Source organism: Halyomorpha halys, unplaced genomic scaffold, assembly GCF_000696795.3.
Source record: "Halyomorpha halys isolate HHAL.00 unplaced genomic scaffold, Hhal_1.1 Scaffold186.1, whole genome shotgun sequence".
NCBI classification, from domain to species: Eukaryota; Metazoa; Arthropoda; class Insecta; order Hemiptera; family Pentatomidae; genus Halyomorpha; species Halyomorpha halys.
The window spans coordinates 1,165,816-1,186,877 of record NW_027116002.1 but is presented as its reverse complement, the minus strand read 5'-3'; the positions used below and the strand labels follow the sequence as shown (position 1 = coordinate 1,186,877).

At 29.7% G+C, this 21,062-nt stretch overlaps 1 protein-coding gene across 4 annotated transcripts in view; it reads right to left on the bottom strand.

Moving 5' to 3' along the window:
* Nucleotides 1-4,180: 4,180 nt before the first annotated feature.
* bdg (bedraggled) overlaps nt 4,181-21,062 on the bottom strand; it is a 237,767-nt gene continuing 220,885 nt past the window's right edge. For all 4 annotated transcript variants that reach the window (XM_067052938.1, XM_067052937.1, XM_067052939.1 and 1 more), the window contains 13 exons: nt 16,103-16,236; nt 14,956-15,086; nt 13,899-14,046; nt 13,258-13,440; nt 12,739-12,899; nt 12,402-12,624; nt 11,382-11,665; nt 11,146-11,277; nt 10,351-10,468; nt 9,604-9,713; nt 7,653-7,853; nt 6,368-6,555; nt 4,181-5,201 (listed from right to left, as the gene is read on the bottom strand). In XM_067052938.1, the coding sequence (XP_066909039.1) occupies nt 4,844-5,201; nt 6,368-6,555; nt 7,653-7,853; nt 9,604-9,713; nt 10,351-10,468; nt 11,146-11,277; nt 11,382-11,665; nt 12,402-12,624; nt 12,739-12,899; nt 13,258-13,440; nt 13,899-14,046; nt 14,956-15,086; nt 16,103-16,236 (2,371 nt within the window). In that variant the 3' untranslated portion in view covers nt 4,181-4,843. The remainder of the gene's footprint in view (nt 5,202-6,367; nt 6,556-7,652; nt 7,854-9,603; nt 9,714-10,350; nt 10,469-11,145; nt 11,278-11,381; nt 11,666-12,401; nt 12,625-12,738; nt 12,900-13,257; nt 13,441-13,898; nt 14,047-14,955; nt 15,087-16,102; nt 16,237-21,062) is intronic.

Here is a 21,062-nt window from a genome sequence, read left to right as displayed (position 1 = left end):
ATATTTTTTTAACCTTTAGTTTATGAAATTCTATATATCAGGAACTATTAGGCGTACAGATGTTTATTATGACTCATATTTTAGAACTTTACTGTACTTTAAATAAATTGCTATGAATTTTTTTAGTGTTGCAGGCAGTTTAAAGGATATGGAGCATCGAATAAAATTTAAAAAAATAAGCGAAGATTTTAGGTTTTTCTGGAATAAAATAAACTTCAGGGGGTGTGCATATTAAATGATTCAATATTTACTTTTAACGACATTTATTGTATACCTTGTATAGTCTAAGTAAAAACTGAACCATTTTTGAAAGGAAATAATGCACTAGTGCATTTCAGAAAATGGTTAAACAAATATATATTATATGATATATATAACCGACCCATCATCAATCATGCGCCTGAGACCATGTATCATGCAACTACTCCAAATCGGACACCTCATCTTGTGTCGCGTTACCGCACTTATAGGCTTGACTTTCCCAAATATGGTGGCTTCGCACTCTTGTAGCGTTATGACGTCACTTTCAAACTTATAAACGACAATATACTAAACGATAATAAAAACACAGCTCTAAAAATTGAAATTAGACTCGAATACTCGTAAAAAATCACTTGTGTATTCGTAGTCCGAATGCCAAAACTGGACACATTTAAGATTTTCTTGTACAACACTGAGACAATACATCATTGTATGTGGCCTTAACACCAAACTCCACACCTGCAACTACACTAAACCAAATGCACTAGGGAACATCTGACAAAAACTAAATACAGCATTATACACACTGATGCATACACATACAGACATACCACAAACCCCTCATACACACCAACGCTTGACCTATTACTCATGCAACAACCACACAAGTTTACAAACTGCACAACACTCGAATTCAGTTGCAACAACCTCATACCAGTACTTTTAACTAGGCCAAGACATAATACCTACTAACCGGGTTCTCATGTGGTGTTAGTTGTTACCGTAGTTGAGCAAAGATGCAAAGTTATGTAGCATTCAACCTCAATAAAAAATCTTGCTACAGCCATTTGACTCTGTGTCCCACTCCTCACTCATCCATCAACTCAGGTTTCATATATTCTCGGACTCAACTATATATTCAGCTAGCATGAGTGCAAGAACAGCTATGGACAAGGCCAAAAAAGCAGTCCAATTTATCACAGACAAGCTCCGAGACAAGCATGAACTTTAACACACAAAAAAACTGATGTCATTACTTTCTCAAACAAAAAACCCAAAAAGGATAACCAAATAAACAAACAAACAATATAGACTAAAAGAACTAACTAAATAAACAAACAATACAGACCAAAAGACATCTCACCTACATTGGCATGGAACTAGTCTCATCAAGAGGTGAGAATTCACTGCACATATACAACACAGAATACACATAGTGATGTCGCTTCCTTTATTCTGTTCTCTCACCCCATCCCCCTTCGTGCCAGGACAGGAAGGGTCCCGTCAACCCTATTAACATCACCCTTTAACCTCTCCTTTTATCCCCTCTTCCCTCTTTTCCCCTTTGTCTTATTATTTACTATTATAATTTTCATTTACTTATTATTATCATTTTATTTGAATTAATTTTTATCTTTTTATTTGTTCATATTTTAGCAAATCATCTCGTAGGGGCCCTTCATCTCTAGTTATTAAAGTAGAGTTTCAATAGAACAAACTTCCCAACCAACAACTAAGTATTCATTTCCATCTTCTAATGCCGATAGTAAAAAAAGGTAATATTCAAGATGAATAATGATCACCACATAGTGCGATTCATTTATTAATCCATGTAATTTTTTTTATGTTTTAGAGGGATTGGAAAAAAAATTTGCTACTGCAGACTTAGTGAGTACATCCCGAAAAGACTGAGAGAAAACCTCAAATTCACAGATGATATAGGTCTTGCTCGCAGACTTTGGAACAGGAGCAACCGTCATAACACATTTGTGAAACAGCAATCACCAGAGCATTTCTCGAGTGTATAAAGCACCATTTTCTATTATAAAAGAGAGATGGTGATAATCGATTGCCTTGACAAAGAACTCTGTGCTTTACAAATTTAAAATTTGTTTTTTATTTTTACTGGTGTTTTTTGTTAAAATTAATTTTTTTATGTAAACATATATAATGTTTATATTAATAAATTTTATATTGTGTTTTGATAAAATTTTACAAAAATGTGTGGAAATATATTTGCAGTTTAACTAATAGTAAATAGTATGGTAAAAACAAGACTTATTAGATAATGGTTAGAGGTATTAAGTTTTCTTTTTTTCTCCTAAACTTGATTAGTCTATTAGTTTCAATCAAAAGACATGGTACAAAAGTGTACAAAACTCACCAACTTACAAGGTGAACAAAGACAATTTGACTATTCATTGTTAACACCAGCTATAACTTTCTTACTCCTTGGTATAATCCTCATTTAGTAAATTCTTCATGTAGAATATTGCTTATAGTTTACTCCTTCCTCCAAGGCAGAAACCTGTCAATAAATACAAACTTAAACCTCATCTTACCAAAAAATAAGATTTGGAGAAACTTCGAGTTAGAGGGTCTCCCCACTCTCTGAATTTGAATAACAAAGTCTGAGGATTCATCCTATTTTAACTTTAATTTTGATTTATTTAGTTTCATATTAGAGTTAAGGAGTTCAATTTTATCTATAAATACATCATGAAAAAGGATTGACTTCCAAATTATACATTTTTGACTATAGTTTTTATTTTTGGGAGTTTATTTAAATTGTTTTTATTCTTTTTGAACATCACTTACACATTTTGTTATGTTAATTTCAATTACTCATCATTTACATTTTCTTTCACACCTTTCATTATGTTTATTTCTTTATTTGCTAGAACAATGTTTGTTTTTTAATAATTTTTGTTATCATTTATTTTGTATAATTCTTACCTCTACAATATTATATTTTATCTTCTATTAACACCAATTACTATCTTCTTAATTAACTGTTATGTATATTTCCACGTTTGTTTTTTATTAGTTTCTTTTTATTATTATGTTTGTTATCTCATTTTGTTGTTTAGCCTTAATGAAGGCCTGAAATTCAGGTTGAAATATCGGCATAAAAGTTTTGTTTATTTTTGTGTCTTCACTAACCATCTTCTTCTCATGTAAAATACTACAACTTTGCACTTCCATATTAGTTATTTTGAAGACTTTTAGATAATAATTTATAGACTAATTTAAACATACTGTTGTTTAAACCCGAGCTGAACGTTTTCAGTAATAAACGGACTATATTGATTTTGGGAAGAAAAATAAATTTTTTGAGTATTATCAGGTGTGAAAACCAGAAATAATAAATACATCATAAAATTTGATACATTTCTAAAGCTATTATAAGTGAGATGATTTATAGTAATTTTTGTTCCAAATAAAAAATAGAATCACATAGGAATTTTTTCACTCTAAATAGGATTCCTTAACTCATTCAAGAGGGCAATTTTTTCGAACACGGTCTCGGAGCGAAATTTTTTTAAATTTATATTATTAATTTTAAATTAAAAAAAAATGTGTTTACTATGGAAATAACCCAATTCGTAAACAAATACGCATAAATGACAGCTCACTCCTCAAAAAATTATTATTACGAGGAGTGTGCAATGTTAGGTAAAATAAAAATACATCATTAAAATTGATAAACTTTTCTTTTTTGGTACACAACAAAACCAAAGAAAAATTTTGTTTTTCAATATTCAAAAAAACTTTTATCTCAATGACTACTTTACTCACAATAACTGATAAATGCTCAGTATTATTATTATTGCACACACGGTGTGTAACTGGTCTTATAGCCTCAGAAATCAATTGTCAGTCAGTCTCGAATGGGTTAATATAATACATATAATTTTTAGTAATTCATTCTTAATTTTTAAACACCCTATTAGGTTATTGAAGAAACCAAAAAACAACCTAAAATCAACAACTTGAATTTGTTAATCATGTAAATTTTATTAAAAGAAGTCAATGAGGTATAATATAATAATTAGAAATTGAATCAATACTTTTTATTCATGACACATGTTTTGAAATTCTCTTTTTTTTTTTTAAATGTAAAAAATAAAAAGTATGAAATAGAATGGTATTCAAGACAGCAGGTATGAAAAACACAAATAATAAATATACGAAGACATACACATTTGTACATCTATTTATTGCATTCTAAAATAACTTAAACTTATTTACTAGATTGGATTGACTACCAACTATATATATAAAAAACCTTAAATTATAGTGTAATCATTCTTCGACTAGTTTTATGAAACCATTTTACTGGTCATACATTTATACATACATCAAAATCAAGAAAACTTTCAGTCAGCATGTTAAACAAGAGAAATAAAGTTTTTTATTTTTTTTTTTAGGAAGCAAGAAGATTATTCTTAACTATGACAGATATATACATAATTTATACTGGAAGTCATAGAAATTAAAATAATAGTTAACTTATGGGTATAAAAATTATTTACATTTAATTCTAATACAGCGTGATTACACATTTGATCTCTATCACAGAAGTTTTTAGATTAAAATCAAAGTAATACACAATTAATACTTACAAGGGATCCATATACATAGTTTTTGGTTTTACTTGTAAACAGGTTTTATGGCGATAATTTTTTTTTTTCTGATTATCTTCTAAATTTGTTTTATTACAAATATAGCCTTGAAATGTTCTTTTTTAAAACATGTTTTATGTTTGCTGAATCAGTAATGTCTTGTACAAACATGTTACCAAGGTGCTAAAGAAAAAAAAAAGAAATAAAAACAATTGAGGATCCCTTCCAAGTTAATGTCAGTCCACTCTTTTGTCTTCTAAAATAATTGAGTCCCTGTGAATAGGAGATGCAGAGGGGACAAGACACTGCTGTGACTGGCTACTCATGGCACGGCGGAAGCTGGATCTCAGGCGAGAGGCTACCTCACTGACAGTTGCCAACGTTGAAGATGTTGTTGGTCCAGTATCGGAAGACAAGGACTGATGTATCTCAACAAGCACAGTATCATAGTCAGGGGGTGGTGGCTCTGAGCTGGATCCCTCTCCAACTCCTGATCCACTACCTCCTCCGCTTCCTCCTCCTCCTCCTCCAGCAAATGCTGTCTGAATACGCCTAACACTACGACGGAAACTTTGGCGCATCAGCTTGGCAATCCTGAAAATTTTGATTGATTATTTTTGATATTTAATTAGTGAATAGAATAAAAGTCTAACTATACGAGTTAGTTTTGTGATATAAGTAATTTTTGTTTAATTGATTGAAAATAATCAGATGAGTTAAAATCTGATTTAAAGGAAAGGATTGGAACTTAACTTAACTTCCACCAAATAGATCATTTAATTTACAAAAAGTATGTATATAAGAAAATAAAAGTTTTCTGTCAGTATGCTGACATGGCTCAAGATTACTGCATTAAAATTGTACAAATGGAAAAAGAGACAAATAAAATAAAATAAAAAAATGGATGTCAAAAGCCAATAATGAACATCACTGGCTGTTGGAAACCCATTGCTTGTGGCATGTAGTATAAACAAGAAATTTAATGATTTTCATGCATTAGTATGCTGGAAGGGAATCTCCTCTTTTTTTATTAAGTTTACTTCATTTGTTTATTTTACAAATTAAACAGCATTTTGGTAGTTGCCCAAAATGAAACTTCAAGTCCATTGTTCTTAATTGTGATGATCACATTGACAAAATTAAAAAAAAAATATGGTCTGTAATAGTTTTTTTAATTTCCTATTATCTATCTTCACAAGTAACTTCATTACTATTTTTCAATTCCATTATGGACATATATGTCATGGCCATAAATACATGAAATAATATTGCCTGTGATACCACATAAGTCTAGAAAAAAATCAATATGATTTTTACACTTTAAAAAATTAAAATATCATTATTGAGACTTCTCGACTTGACCATAGTTCTGTAATGTACCTGAAAAATTATTTTGATATTGAAAATTTTTTTTGAGATGTCTCTAGAATGAAGGGTTAATTTTTATGAGTTTTTTGGACTTACGAGATACCACAGCTTAAGTGATGATAGATGCTAATGACGGATTTGACAAATAGTAATGAAAGTACATAATAAGAATATTTTTAACTATTATGTACCATATTTTTTAAAATTTTGCCAGTAAATTTATCATGAATTTATATTTAAGGCATTTAGCATTTTGTCTACTTTCTTTAAACATGGAATATTTTTACAATTACTAATAAATAAGTTTTAAAAAATAGATAAGTGATAATTTTATTAAATAAGCTCTGTATAAATTAGTAATTTGATGTTGTGTCAAGGGATCTCCTTATTACCTGGCCCCAGTGGCAGTGGAATAAGAAGGTGGTGGAGTGTATTTTGGTGGAGGATCTTCAACAGTATTGTTTTGTGGAGTTGTAGAATTAGGATTTCCTGTTTCAGGATCAGCATTGGCTGGGTCTACTGTATCGATGGGACTGGGAGACATAGCTTCTTCAGGAGGTCGATACAATAACTGTATACGCTGTAAATATTTAAGAAAAGATTAATAAGCAATATTATAAACAAATCCGAAATCAATTCATTAAGATACTGAAGTTTTAGACATGTTGCAGGTAGTGTTATATTTGAGGATCTTATATCTGATTTCCAAAAAATCAGTTAGTTTTGGAAAGAAAAGTTGTTTTTAATATGTCTTAAATGAATAAAGGTAGATTTTCATATAAAATGATGAGTGATCTACTTTATGAAAATACAATTATTATGTTAGAGTAAAGAAGTTTATAAATCATAAAATTTGGAGTATGTATATCAAAAGATCTTTCAATATTGATGAGAATCACACTGGTATGTTTTTTACAATTTAAATTTTTAGTTATTTATTACTATCCACTTAAAAATATATTTTCATCTCAATGTTTTCTTGATATATATAATAAAAAAATGAGAAAACATAATTTTATTGGATTTCCAAACAAGTTGTAATTGAGCTTTGTCTCCTGTTAGTTTTAAAATTATTTGATTATGGGGATATCCATTTTTTACCATACTCCATATAGTCATGGTTCTTCCACCATAAGACTTCTAGCAGCCCAATAAAGTCTACGTTATCGACCAAATGACCAAATGAAATTGTTGCAGTGAACCTGCTTCAACAGGTATGAAGTTGCTTTAGTTATTATTTTCCATAATGAATGATATTTGTGGTTATTACTTCCTTTATATTGGGCCTAGCATGATGTTGTAAGGCCCAAAGCCTTTCAAAATTAATGGTCTATCTAACACAAAAAGAATTTTTAAAATTGGGCTGGTAGTTCCAGTGTGTACAACAACAACAAATTATTATTAAACAAACAAACTTTTCAGTTTTACCGTATATTTACGGTACATATACGTTTCAGCCGTATATTTCAGTAGAATTTATTACAGCTAAACCTTCCAGAGACTATGAAAATGACAAAGTTAAAATTTGGTTAAGATTGGCTCATTAGTTTTTACATTTAGCAGTTATAAATGAAAAATTGACTATTCTTTTATTCAATAGTATGATACATTGAAAGACTACCACTAGTACATAGATTACATTAAAATCTCTTTCTGTAATGCTTATTTAATACTAACATCAAAAACATCTGGAGGTCCACTGGATAAATAACGACAACTTTGCACAATTCCAATGAATGGGATAGCCAGCAGAGGTACAAGCTGAATCAATGCCCCAACCTGTCGACTCCACGCTGGCCAGTAGTCGTAATTCAGCACCCCTCCTAGTCGTAACACTTCTCTATAGTTGCCATTCTTGAATACAGATATACACAAGACCTACAAAAAAGTATATATATAAATAACAAAGCTTACAGAAGCATAAATGGAGCAATAATAAACATTAATATTACTTTTTCTGTAATTAAATAAAAACAAAGTATGAAAATAATATCATATAAAGCAATAAATGAGTTTTGTCAAAGGAGCCATAGATTTATGATTTACATTTATATATAACATAGAATTACACCCTCCATTTTTAGTTGAGAAAAATTTGTTTGAACATTGTTTAATGAAATCAAACAAAAATATTTGTATATCTCATGATTTTGTTTCCACTTCAGCTGCTCCTAAATACCTTTCTTTGTAAAAAATATTATCACAAATTATGGTACTCTTTCTTTCCCTTATATATGAATATGAAGAAGATGGTCAGGGTTGCAGTCAAAAAAGAACAAAATAGTTTTCAACTATTTATTGTTCGACGTTTCGCCCCACTTTGCAAGCCTTTATCAGGCTAAGAAGATACAAAGGACAACTAAGAACATTACAACAATAAGATACAAAAAAGTATATTAAGGTAGGATAAATATTATGTAAAAAATAAGTGATAAGAAAATTATATATAAATAAAAGAAAGGAAGATATATAATAGTATATATATACGTAATAATAGTATATATATACATAATGTTGAATATTCATTCCAAAAAATAGAATAATGAAAACTAATATGGAACAGACTTTGATTTCTGAGGTCTAATAACATAAGATAGATTATTTGAATATTTTTATAAAGAATTTAAAAAAAAAAACTTTTAAAAAATCCAATCCAAAACAATTCACAAGAATCACTAAAAAGATAGAAATAGTTTTACTCACAAACGAATATTATTAAGCAACATAAGAAACTATTCCAAATCATCTGAACAGTACAATAATTAATTATTTTTAATCATTTTATATCCATAAGAGCAACTTTATTTCAAAATAAATTTCAATTTTATTTTTATTTAAATATTAATTTTCCACAAATGATACTCCGTTCTTTTAAGTATTAGATAATGTTTAAAGTTATGAAATTTAGGTCTCTTCTAGGCGAACCTAAGGGAAGAACTTATAACAATTTAGAGCTGTTGCACAGTTTGACAATAACATCAAAAAATAATAACTTGTATTGTTCAAGTTGATTTGTAATAGTTATGTTGCTTAATTATACTTATACTTTTGTAAGAACAATTATTTATTTTTATCAACATCCTGTAGAGGTCAACAGTAGTTGAAGGACAAAAATCCAGCTAATACTGGGATTCGCACTAAGATGAACCTGCATCCTGGGATAGTTCATAAATTATCAAATAAAAACAAGACATAAACAGAACATAATGCTACAAAATTATATTTTTAAAGATAAAAATACAGGTAACATTAAAATATAATGTTTTGTAAGTTAATTTGTACACTTGGAGTTCTATCAGTGGGTAGATTCTCCACATGTTTGTATCATGTCACTATGTCACCAACAGCAAATTTACTTGTATATATTTGTATACAGTTGTAAATAATAATAAATAGATTATTAAAAAAAAAAAAAATTTGAACATAAATTCATTTTATATTCCTCAGAGGCCACCTCTCACATTAGCACAAAAACACATCAAGTTGTTTTACCGGACCAAAAAATTTATTAACTTTTTAAAAGTAAAAATTATTAACCATTATCTACAATATATTAATAGTATAATAGTAAAATGTAAAAAATTATTAGTTAAATTTGATTCAAAACAGATTTTTACTATAGACTTACCATTAACATTACTGGTAAAACAACATTCCAAACAAAAGACAAAATAGGAGCTGCCCATTCTTGAAGAAAACGCCCTGCATGAGCAAATAATGTAGCTACTACAGTTTCACCTAAGAACAAAACGGAATGTCTTGTATAATAGGTCATAAAAAAAATTTGGTCTTATTATTTAACAGAAGGGATATTAAAGATAAAAAAAAGGCTCACAAATACAAAGTTGAATTACTTATAATATTATTATTACAAATCTTTTAATTTTAAAAATTTTGATCAATATCAATAAAATAAAAAAAATCATTTGCCCGTATTAATTGAAGTATTTCAATAAATGATAATTATAGATAAATTGTATAAAGAGAAATTGGTGGGAAAGGAGGTGCGGTCAGTGGAGAAGAGAAACATCAATAAGTAAAATTTATTTTATTTGTGCCATTTTGATCATTATAATTTTTTATTCAGTTATGGCTACAATCTTGTTTGTACTTTGTCTTAATGAACTTCTAAAATTTTGGCTTAAACACTGCCGCAGATAAAATAAGTTTTACTTATTTGTGTTTTTCTCTCCATTGGAAACACTCCTGTTCTTACATTGTATCTATGATCTACTACAAATACTCCAATGTAAATAAATTGTGTCATTTATTACAGATTTTAACTGGGTATTAATTTAATTTCTAACGTAATATGAAAATGTCAGTTTATTGTCAATATAGTTTCTTATAATTATTAGTACTGTAGATGTCTTACCAGAATAAGGTCTCCCTCTAACCATAAACACTGCAATTAATTCTATCAGATAGAGAAGCATGATCCACCAACCACCTCCAACAGTGTAATCCAGGAAATAAACAACAAATATTCCCAGCTAGAAAAAAATACTAATTATTAATTAGAATAAAATAAAAATATTAAATATTAATTTCATAATATTTAGAATAATAATTGTAGGTTCAGCTACCAGGTTCACCTGCTGCTAATGTTCTTTTAACATATAACTTTTGTTTTGTTTCATATCAATAATTTGACCCTCAATAAGTCATTGGAATTTTTCATTTTAAAGTAATAACAAACAAAACAATTCCCATTTTACCGACAGTTAAGCTGTTAAACTAAGCTGAAGATGCTCCTCCTAATTTAGGTTCATAACGAACCTTTGAAAATATCATAAATGTTTCAAAATTAAATTGTCAGGCTTTATGACATGGAATACCGATGTTTGAGATATTAATAATAATTAAGCATTAAATAAGTAATATAATTTAATTAATTGAATAAAATATTTTCTGTTACTTTTAATCCTATTACTAAGTGAATAATAAAAAATTTAAATTTTGGGAAGTTATAAATTTCATGTTTTATTAAATTTGTTACTCAAATGAATGTAATACAAAATATATACACTTTACAAATCAAAATAATTTTGGATATTAATCTAAAATATACCCAGAAGCCATTAATTTTATAGAAAGATTGAACTAATGAAAATAATAGTTAATATTACCTTTACTAATAACTAATAATAAATATATAGGAAAGATTTACCTCAGTAGCCATGGGAAGACCCAAAATAAATCCACAAACACAGGTAAAAAAAGTAATAGTTGTTTCCCAAGATTTCATAGTTTTAACTTTTATTGCCATAATGCCAGTGATAACACAATGCATTATTGCAAGCTGAAAAAAAGAAAGAAAAAACTAAAGCTCGAAACATTGGTACAAAAAATTTTGTATTCAATAAATATAATTAAAAAATATTAACAAATAAAATACAATAATACCTGCTGAGCGATTCCAAAAAGTATTAATACAAAGTAGAACAGAACAGACCAAAACGGTGACAGTTTACCAGGTCCTAAAACTGCTAAGGTAGCTGGGACAAGTTCCGTGGCTAACCTGAGAGCTTGATAGCCACTCTGCTGCCTTGTATTCACTGCTGGTCTGATAACTCTTTCTCCAACTTGAAAGAGAGAACGTTGATAGAATCTTGGAGGTGTACTGACCATAGAGGCCAACAGTGGAGGACCTTTTATTGGATGGAGAAATCCATAGCTGGACATTTTTTCTGAAAAAAACACAACAAATAAAAAACGGAGATATCAGCAGTGATTTTTCATCATTCAGAAGATTTGCACTCAGTATTTAAGGGAAAACAAATAAGAAATGTCCTAAGTGTTTGATTTGAGTGAGTATCGGAAGACATTGCTAAGAAAATCGACTGTAATGATCATTTTTTTTTCCTCTCCTTATCTAGTATTGCTGTCAAACTGGCTTCAGCGACAGTGGGGTAGTAGATATAGGGTATATGAACACCACTGCTGTTCAGAATTTTTTAATTTATTGTTATGTATTGGTTAGATACTTATTTATTGTATATATATTTTTTATATTCTTCATAGAAATCATATATTCTGTGGTGCAGCCTAGTACTTTGTCTGACACCTTACTGATGGGGCTGTAGCTATTACAATTCCAGGCACTACAATGATAACTGTGATATGGCTACATTGACCCGACAGCTTGATATTGTGGCAGGATGAAAAGGCTTAAATACTAAATTAAATTAATTGTTTTTATCTTTGATTGATACAATTTTAATTCTGTAAAAGGTATTTCAGGGTTTGTTGTAGTCTCAGTTTATAGAAAGTTATAATTTATTTTTAAAAATGAATGAAATGTGACTGTAAGTAAGTGTCTGTGAATGACTTATAATGATAATGTATTTCATTGAGCTCATAATAAAACAGAATTCATATGTTTTATAATCATCAGATGAATTATAGAAGGTGATAGATGCTTACCAAATGAACTAGGTATGTAAGTATAACCATGATAGTAGAGGAGCTGGGAGCAAGTATTGGCGAGGAATGCAGCAAGAATGAGTACTACTAAAGTGATAACTGTAACAAAACTGGTATCCCTATGTAGATGGTGTTTTGGTCTATTATGTGATGCCATCTGCATCGCAGCTGCTCCGAGGAGCCCCCATGTGTAGAATGCTTCACACATAGCAGCGGACCAGCTCTGTAAAGGTTAATATAAACATCAGATAGACACATATTCTCTAATTTATTTTGTATAAAACTATCTAACAATACTAAAAATAGGGAATGAAAAATAATGAGGATGTTTTCATACCTTAGTATTAGAAAAAAATTCTCCCCATTCAGATTGTGGAAATCCAAGTTGAATTTTCGATCCTTGTGGAGCTAACCCTAAGAGTTTTGTACATAAAACTAGCATCCCAAAAGTTGGAGCGAGGGAGAAAAGAAACACTACTTTGCCATAGGACTTTAAACCTGAAATCAAAATAAAAAATATATTTAATGAAACTTTCGAACAATAAAAACTAAATCTTTTATATATGAGTGGATAAGAAGTCAAGGAGTGGTTTGAGTGACAATTATGTGAATAAGGTTTTTTTTTTTTTTTTTTTTTTTTTCTATCTGTTGGAACTAAATTTACATTTCAGTATTAATACAATTGTGAAGTATCAATGCTGAAGTATGAATTTGAATCCCGATCAGGCACAGGTAGATAGCAAACAAAATTTTCACAAAATCACTGCTTGTATCCTTTGGCTTCTCAGCCACTCATATGTTTTATGTTTGTGTATAAAAAAAATACATATTATTCAGAGTATGTAACTTAACATACCTTTACTCAGAGAAATGAATACTATCATCCATACTACTGCTAGGTTAAATGTGACTTGGAATTTCAGATGTCCGGGTGCATTAGCTGGGGTTTCTAAGTTACTTCTTTGTAAAACTACAGCACTAAAATAATTTGAAACAGTTTCCTCAAGTTTAATGGTAGTATTTGTCTTCCAGTTCTGACCTAAATTGTTTTTAGAAAATGTATAGTTTTTCTTGAGATATAAGTGACATAAAATACAATAAAGTAGTGCTTTGGACATAATTCTCCATTTAAAGGAAATAGCATGGTGATATAAAAAAGTCCAATTGTGCTAGTCTAAAATTACACTTTGAGTTAATCTTATTTCGAGGTTTACTCAGGCTCTCTATGGGCTGTAGAATAAAGGTTTGTACAAATAATTATATCAAAAGGAATTAGATGATTATCTTATATTCTAAGCTTAATATCTTACATTAAAAAATTAACTAATGACCTATTACTATTAAAATAAAAAATTGAATAGGTAATTCCAATTTTAACAATAACTGAATTTTGATCAGAATTACTGAATTAGTTAAACTGAATTTTAGGAGAAAATTAATTTTTTATTTTTCTATATTAAGTGAAATAGCATGCACATACATAATAAAATATCTTACCTAATATTATGTCATAAGGTTCTGACCATCTGTAGGTATCTTGTTTGGTAATAAATGAATCTCTGAAGTAAACATACATCCATGAAACTCCAACAATGCTATAAATCCCGAGAAGAGCTTGGGACAAAATTAAAGCTATACCAATTCCCTATAAGATATAATGAATTAAAATTAATTTGGAATAGTTTATAAACAAAAACAAAAAAATTCAATTTGATAAATATAGTTTTCAATCTTCAGAACTGTAAGCTTTTGCTAACTATAAAAAAAATCCTTTATATAATAAAATCTAAAGATTAATAAAACTTTATAATTATTTTAAAAGCTAATTTATTTTCAATTCCAGATGACTAAATCAGAGGTATATCATTGTGCATGACTAGTGGAAAAATACCTGTGGTTTCACATGTTGTTTCCTAGTTAGTTTCTTGTAGAGAGGGGAATGATTTTTTAAAAGTAGTTATGTAAAATTGACATTGAATATTGTAATTGTTTTTCTTTTTCTTATTCTCTATTATCAGTTCATTCATTGTTGGTAAGACAAATTTTTTATAATTTTGGGTTGTGTCACACCAATTTTATCTACCAAGTAGTTTTATATACCTCTGATCAAATATAAACTTTAGAAATGGAACCTTAGATGAGAAGGATCTCAGTTGTCAGTATATTCAGGAAATCATAGATTAGGTCAACATCTTTTAGAATTCAGAATCAAAGGTATATTGATATTGACAAATTTAAATAACATGATGATATTGAAGAACCATAGTTTTCAATGAAATATGTTTATAATTATTTGAACTCCTTATTAATGTTTTTTAAAATATATTATTTCTTTCAATGCAAATTGAAATGAATGAGATATATTTGAGTCCAATTAAACATAAAAAGGTAAAATTAAAAGATGTTAAAGAAAATTCATTTTCTTCGAACAAGAAAAAAGTATATATGCCTTCTTCACAACGATATCTCTGTTATCCCTCTGAGTGATGCAAAAACTGATATGACATGTATTATTTATAAATTTAAATAAAAATAAATTGATAAAAAATATTACCTGAAAAATTGGAGATATCCTCCACATATCCATGGCACCAGATCCCAGTAGCTGACCTAATGATACGTGAAAGGTGAACAGTGGAATACCAAGGATAAGGGACATCACTAAAAACTGTACTATGAAGTTTGCTGAAAAAATAAAATAAAATAAATAAATATCCTCCAGTAGTTCTAAGGTGTTTAATGAAGAGAGGGAGAGTTCCATAAAAGTAAACTGTTTCAAATTATGGCTGGATGTTATAGGAACCACGAGTAGCGAACAAAAAGATATTTTCCTTCCTCAGTTACAGTAATACAAAACGACATATATGCAATATTATGTAGAAAGGGTGAAACCAACAATTTTCTTAAGAGTACATTTTGTAATTTACTTGTTCTGCTAATTTGTTATAGGAAGGAAAAGCTACAATATGTCTACAGTTTTGAGGAACTGTAACAGTTCCAATATTGTTTCACATATTTAAAGTAATTTGTATCAATGACAGTTCTAATGAAAAACACACACACAAAAAAAAAATAAATAAAATAACTAATTGTTGAATTTACCCTTTTCACAGAACACTTATGACATTTATATATGTTCATGGGCGAAGGCTGAGGGGAGCAGGGGGAAGCCACGGCTAGGCTAGTGAACTTATTTGATACTTGGTTTCTTTCTGGAAACATGCTTTAATTAGGAAGGTAATGACAGAGAAAGATAGTGGCATCCAAAAAATCATCAGAGATAAGTGCAAAACTGCTTATATTTTCAATGTGCGAGCCATTGGTAAAACTTGTTAACGATTTAAATACAGTGGTTTCATTTTCAATAATTTATTGTAATTATAGGTACTAAAAATTTAAAAAGTAGTGATTGATTTTATGAGGTAGAAGTAAAATGGTGGAGTTATTTATTGTAATTTGAAATGCAGGATTGGATACCTTTCTTTTACCCAACGATTCAGAATGGGGTATGTATACATATATATTTATATGTATGTGTGTGTGTGTTATGGACTGAGGCTTGCTCCCCCCTTGACGAAATCCTGCCTATGCATGTATAAGTTTTAGGAGAAAAAATGCAGTTTTGATTCTAAACCTAAATATTTTTGAGTTTGTCTAATATTTGATTTGTTTTGTTTTTTTCCACAAAGCATAAAACTCACCTCCAAACTGTACACTGAGAACAGCAAACCTTGATATGTTAAATATCCCAAGGGTGCAGGCAAGGGAGGCCATCATTGAACTGAGCCCATGAGGCCATTGCCCTAAGGGACTACCTCCCATATCACCACAGTCCCTGAAACATAATAAAATGTTTATTGCTTATTATTATGTTTAAATAGGATAATTAACTAACAGTAAAATCTCATAACAGTAAAAGTATATATTTATTTCATAAATGCATCTACCCATAGAGGGCTCCTATGATTTTATTGTAAGACTTGCTTCATAAAAGCATTAATTTTGAAATCGTAAATTAATCTTTGGCTCTTTTTAAATAAGTACAACATAGAAATTGTACAATTATTTATAAGTAATGATACAATTATTTATTAAAATTATGTACCTCAACCATACTAATAGTTCACTTCCTAATTGTACATTGCAATGTGAGTACCTGTAGAATTAGGCATGATTTTGACTCAATACATTTAAAGTGTGATAATATTTTTGAATAAAATAATTATAATGAACAAATGATTCTATTATTTGAGAAAAAAATTCAGGCTCACTTTAATAATTTTAATACATCAATATAAGTCTACTTTAAAATCCCTTACGTTATATAAACTATACTGCATTATTTTAATAACTTCAGGAGAATAATTTGACTTTCTAGTCACTGGTAAATAAAACCTTTAGCTCACCTATTCTTCAGGGTATTTGGGTAAGTCCCTAAAAGACTTCCTAAACTGAACTCCTTTAATTCGAGACTAATCCGTAGGCAATTTATAATTTAGCATAATAAATATCAATATTATGAACTAAATCATGCAATTGGGTTAGAAATAAGGTAAAAATGTTTATATTTTTAGGAAGAAAGGTTTAATTGAAGCCGATCAGAGCAGTCTCCCTAACCCACCCGTATTTCCTGGAATTTTGCCACTCTGTTCCATGTCCCACCGAGATCTGAAGGACATCAGTCCCATATTTCCCATAAAGATTTATTTACAATATTAGTTATGTTACTGGATGAGTCTGAGAGACTTTTCCATGGACGGAGTAAATGGCCTACTTTAAGGTATAACTACGTTCCATACCTTCATTTTACCAACTTTGTGACGAATTGTGCAATTTTTCTTAATAGTTTTTCCTAGTTATAATTGTACTAATCATAATACTACGGTCATATAAGCCAAAGGAGCATACCTAAAATTCTGAGGGAATTAGATTTGAGTAATGGTTGCAGCTAATTTATAATTTTGATGTACTTCAATAAAACAGTTTTATTTTTATTTTTAATTAGTAGCGTCGAATATCCTGTTAAATCCTTTTGGGATTGCGAAGAGAACGACGTTAAATTGCGACAAAACCCATGTAGGCAAAAACGATATCTAGTGAACGGGAAGACGTGTTCCTGATTTTTCAGGTTTTTTTTTTCCAATACATAGAATTTTCTTCAACTTGTACACATTTGATATATTATATATATATATAGTTGACCGTATAACTTTAAATATAAGAAGATGGTCAGGGTTTCGGTCGAAAAAGAACAAATAGTTTTTAACTATTTAATGTCCGACGTTTCGCCCCACTTTGCAGGGCTTCATCAGGGCTAAAAAGATACAAAAAACAACTAAGAACATTCTTTATCTTTTTAGCCCTGAAAAGTGGGCCGAAATGTCGGACATTAAATAGTTAAAAACTATTTGTTCTTTTTCGATCGAAACCCTGACCATCTTCTTATATTTACATTATATTTCCTATTAATCATTTTTTACACTCCTATTTAAATTTGTTACATAAGTCATCCCCCTTTCCCTTCCCAAATCATATTTTTTCCTGTATTTCTTTGTAATGAAAGTGTCAATCTTGGTCTCAGTCACAAGTTCACTACAGGCAGGAGACTAAAATCAAAACCAGTGAACGATTACCTTTTGATGATTAAACTTATATAAATTGGGTAATGATTCGATATTTTTCGACCATTGGTGTAAATAAAATGGTATAAAATTCGGAAAAATACAGGCTACGGGCCAATTCATGAGGATAGGAAGGGGACGCCAATAATACGACGGCTCCAGAATGTCTGTAATTGAAGTGAAAACGTTAGAAATGATAGTCACAGATCTTTAAGATTACACAAACCTGAATGAATAAACTTTGTCTATGTGCTTAATGTGCGTGAACACTGAACTAGGTAAGGACAATGAACTACAATTTACGTATTCAGGTGAACGGTGGTCACCAACATTAAATCAAGAAGTTTAGGATAAGTGGTTCGATCTTAGTAAAACCTTTCTTAGTTCGTCGAATTTGCAACCACATTTTCTTTAATGAGACGTGTTATTATGAAGTGGCGTTTTAATCATGATTTAACCAGCCGATGTTATGAAGAAAGAAGAGGATTTATCAGTCAATATGTGCAGCATTCCAAGAAGCTGAGCCAAAGAATGATCGTACGTCTACACAAGAACAGGGACCAAATGTCGACCCAACACCAAATCTAAACGAAGATTAACCGCTTCCTTGGCTCAGATTTTCTCCTGTACTGTACTGATAATTAAAATATTGGAAATTATGTATCTACGCATTCAGTTGAAATGGTACGAAAGATTTAAAGACCTTGTTATCTTAACTTTGAAACATTTATTTTGAACTGAAAAAGGAGACTTAAGTTTGAAAAAATAGTTTAAAAGAGCAATATTGTAAAAGTGGATAAAATTGGAAAACGGCTTTTCAAGATGGGCAAGTTGAAAGACTTTAGACCAGGTTTGACACACCATTAGCTAGATATCTAAACTAACAAATAAGCTATTATCAACTAAGCGATGTAAAATAAATTGTCAATAATTTAGCGATATCAGATTGTACTATCTCTACAATACATCCCTGGCACAACTTAAAAGGTCCACGGAATATCAAACCTAAAGGAACTTATGTATACTTACAAAGAAAATCTATTATACAAGACAGATATCGTAAACCAAGAGGATGACACAATGACCACACATGATAAAAGCTGGCGAAGGTACTGTAGGACAGAAGGGTACCAGTCTGTGGTTCATTCACCTATGAGTCATCCAATTAATGTTAGATTGAGTATGATACACCAAATGGTACTTGAGTTCGTCGGTCCGTAACAAGTAGTTTTTAAATTATCCTTTCTCTGCCTTTATTAATAGTACTTTGCAACACTTTAATAGAGTCGTTTAAACGAACATGATGAACACAATTAAAAGTGCAAAGAAGAGAACAAAGAGAAATAAGTTTACTAAGAACAGGACAGCTTCCTTGTAATTTCTATTGCATATGTAGGTACGTATTTACCTATATTTCAAGACTTAAGAATGAATTTTATTATTTTTAATTTTTAATCCGGTAAATATAATTCAGGTAATAGCATTGTGGTGAATAACATGAACTCGTAAGATTAGAGGGATTAGTATGGAAGGTATCTCTAAAAAGTCATTAAACCCTGAACCAACGGGTAAACGTCCGATGGGTAGACCGAAACGTAGGTTGGACGATTGCGTTAAGACTAATCTTGTGGATTTGGATTTAGTTTGGCTAATTCTTGTGCGTAGACATCGATTAATGATATCGGCATTTAACCTTCGGGATCGCAAAGTCTTTATTATTTTTTAATAAAGTTGTTTGTGATTTGAAAATTAAATCTACGGAAGGAACTATGTTTGGAACAAGTATGTCTAGAAAATACTTTTGTACATGATTGAGAAAAAATGGAATTTGATTATCCGTAAAGATTACAGCTTTTTCTAACAGTTATAAGAATTTTTTTTTAAGGGTGGTCTGTCAAAGAATCAGCCCTTGGACCCAGGATTGTCATTATAACGTTAAAAAAAATGCCACTTTCTATTGTTAAACAGAAGATTTGAAAATAAATAATGACCTTAGTACGCAACTCATAGTTGTTCCTCTTTTTTTTTTTTTTTTTTTTTATAAAATTGACCACCGAATAATTATTCTTACAGTGTTTAAGATGACTGAGGAAATAGATGAATATCTTTAGTTACAAGTAAAATGTTGATTTCTAGTTGCATAGAAAAATGTTTGATTTATGAATAACTCTATCTCAGGAACGATTAGACGTATAGATGTTTGCCAGCACTCAAATTAAAGCTACTTTAATGTACTATAAAGTAGTTAATACAGTTTATCTTCGTAAGAATGGTAGTTTTAATGATATTTGCACATATAATTTTTTATAACCTAAAAATCAAATATAATGAAAACTACTACTACTACAAAGATAGATATAATACACAACTTTATAGTACATTAAGCTTTAATTTGAGTGCTGGCAGACATCTGTACGTCTAATGGTTTCTGAGATATAGATTTTCCAAAATAAATTCACTAATTACTGATTTTTCGGACCTTGTTTATAAAATGTTGATTTTTAAAAAAGTATATCCCGAAAACTATTGAATAGCACTTTTATGGCTCATATTTTAGCAAATTTTCTCTTCTTTAAATTATGTTTTATTTGGTTTTAGTGTTTTTGGTAGTTTTATAGATATGGGCTCATCATTTTTTACTAGTGCATGGTTTTTATTAAAGTAATCAAAAATTAGGGAGAAATAACTGCCTTTTTTCTCCTCTGGGCTCTTGTACTATCTGTTTCGAGGGCTGCTACGAATTTCTCTCGAAGAATGAACCATCTTAAATAAATAAATCAAGAGTTTAATCCGTCAGTTAATGGTACTATTGTGCAAAACGAGCTCCAGCAGCAGGGAATTCAAAATTGCTTTGTAAAAAAATGCTATATTTATTAAAGATCCACCCTTTTTGAGCGAGCGATAGTCAACAGCTGTGATATAATTAAAACACTAATAATTGTAATTTTGAATTTTGTGATACTGGAGCCTGTTTTGTACACTGGTAATTAGTTAACTACTGATCCCGTATTTTTATTTTTTTCATTAGAAAAAAGAGTTC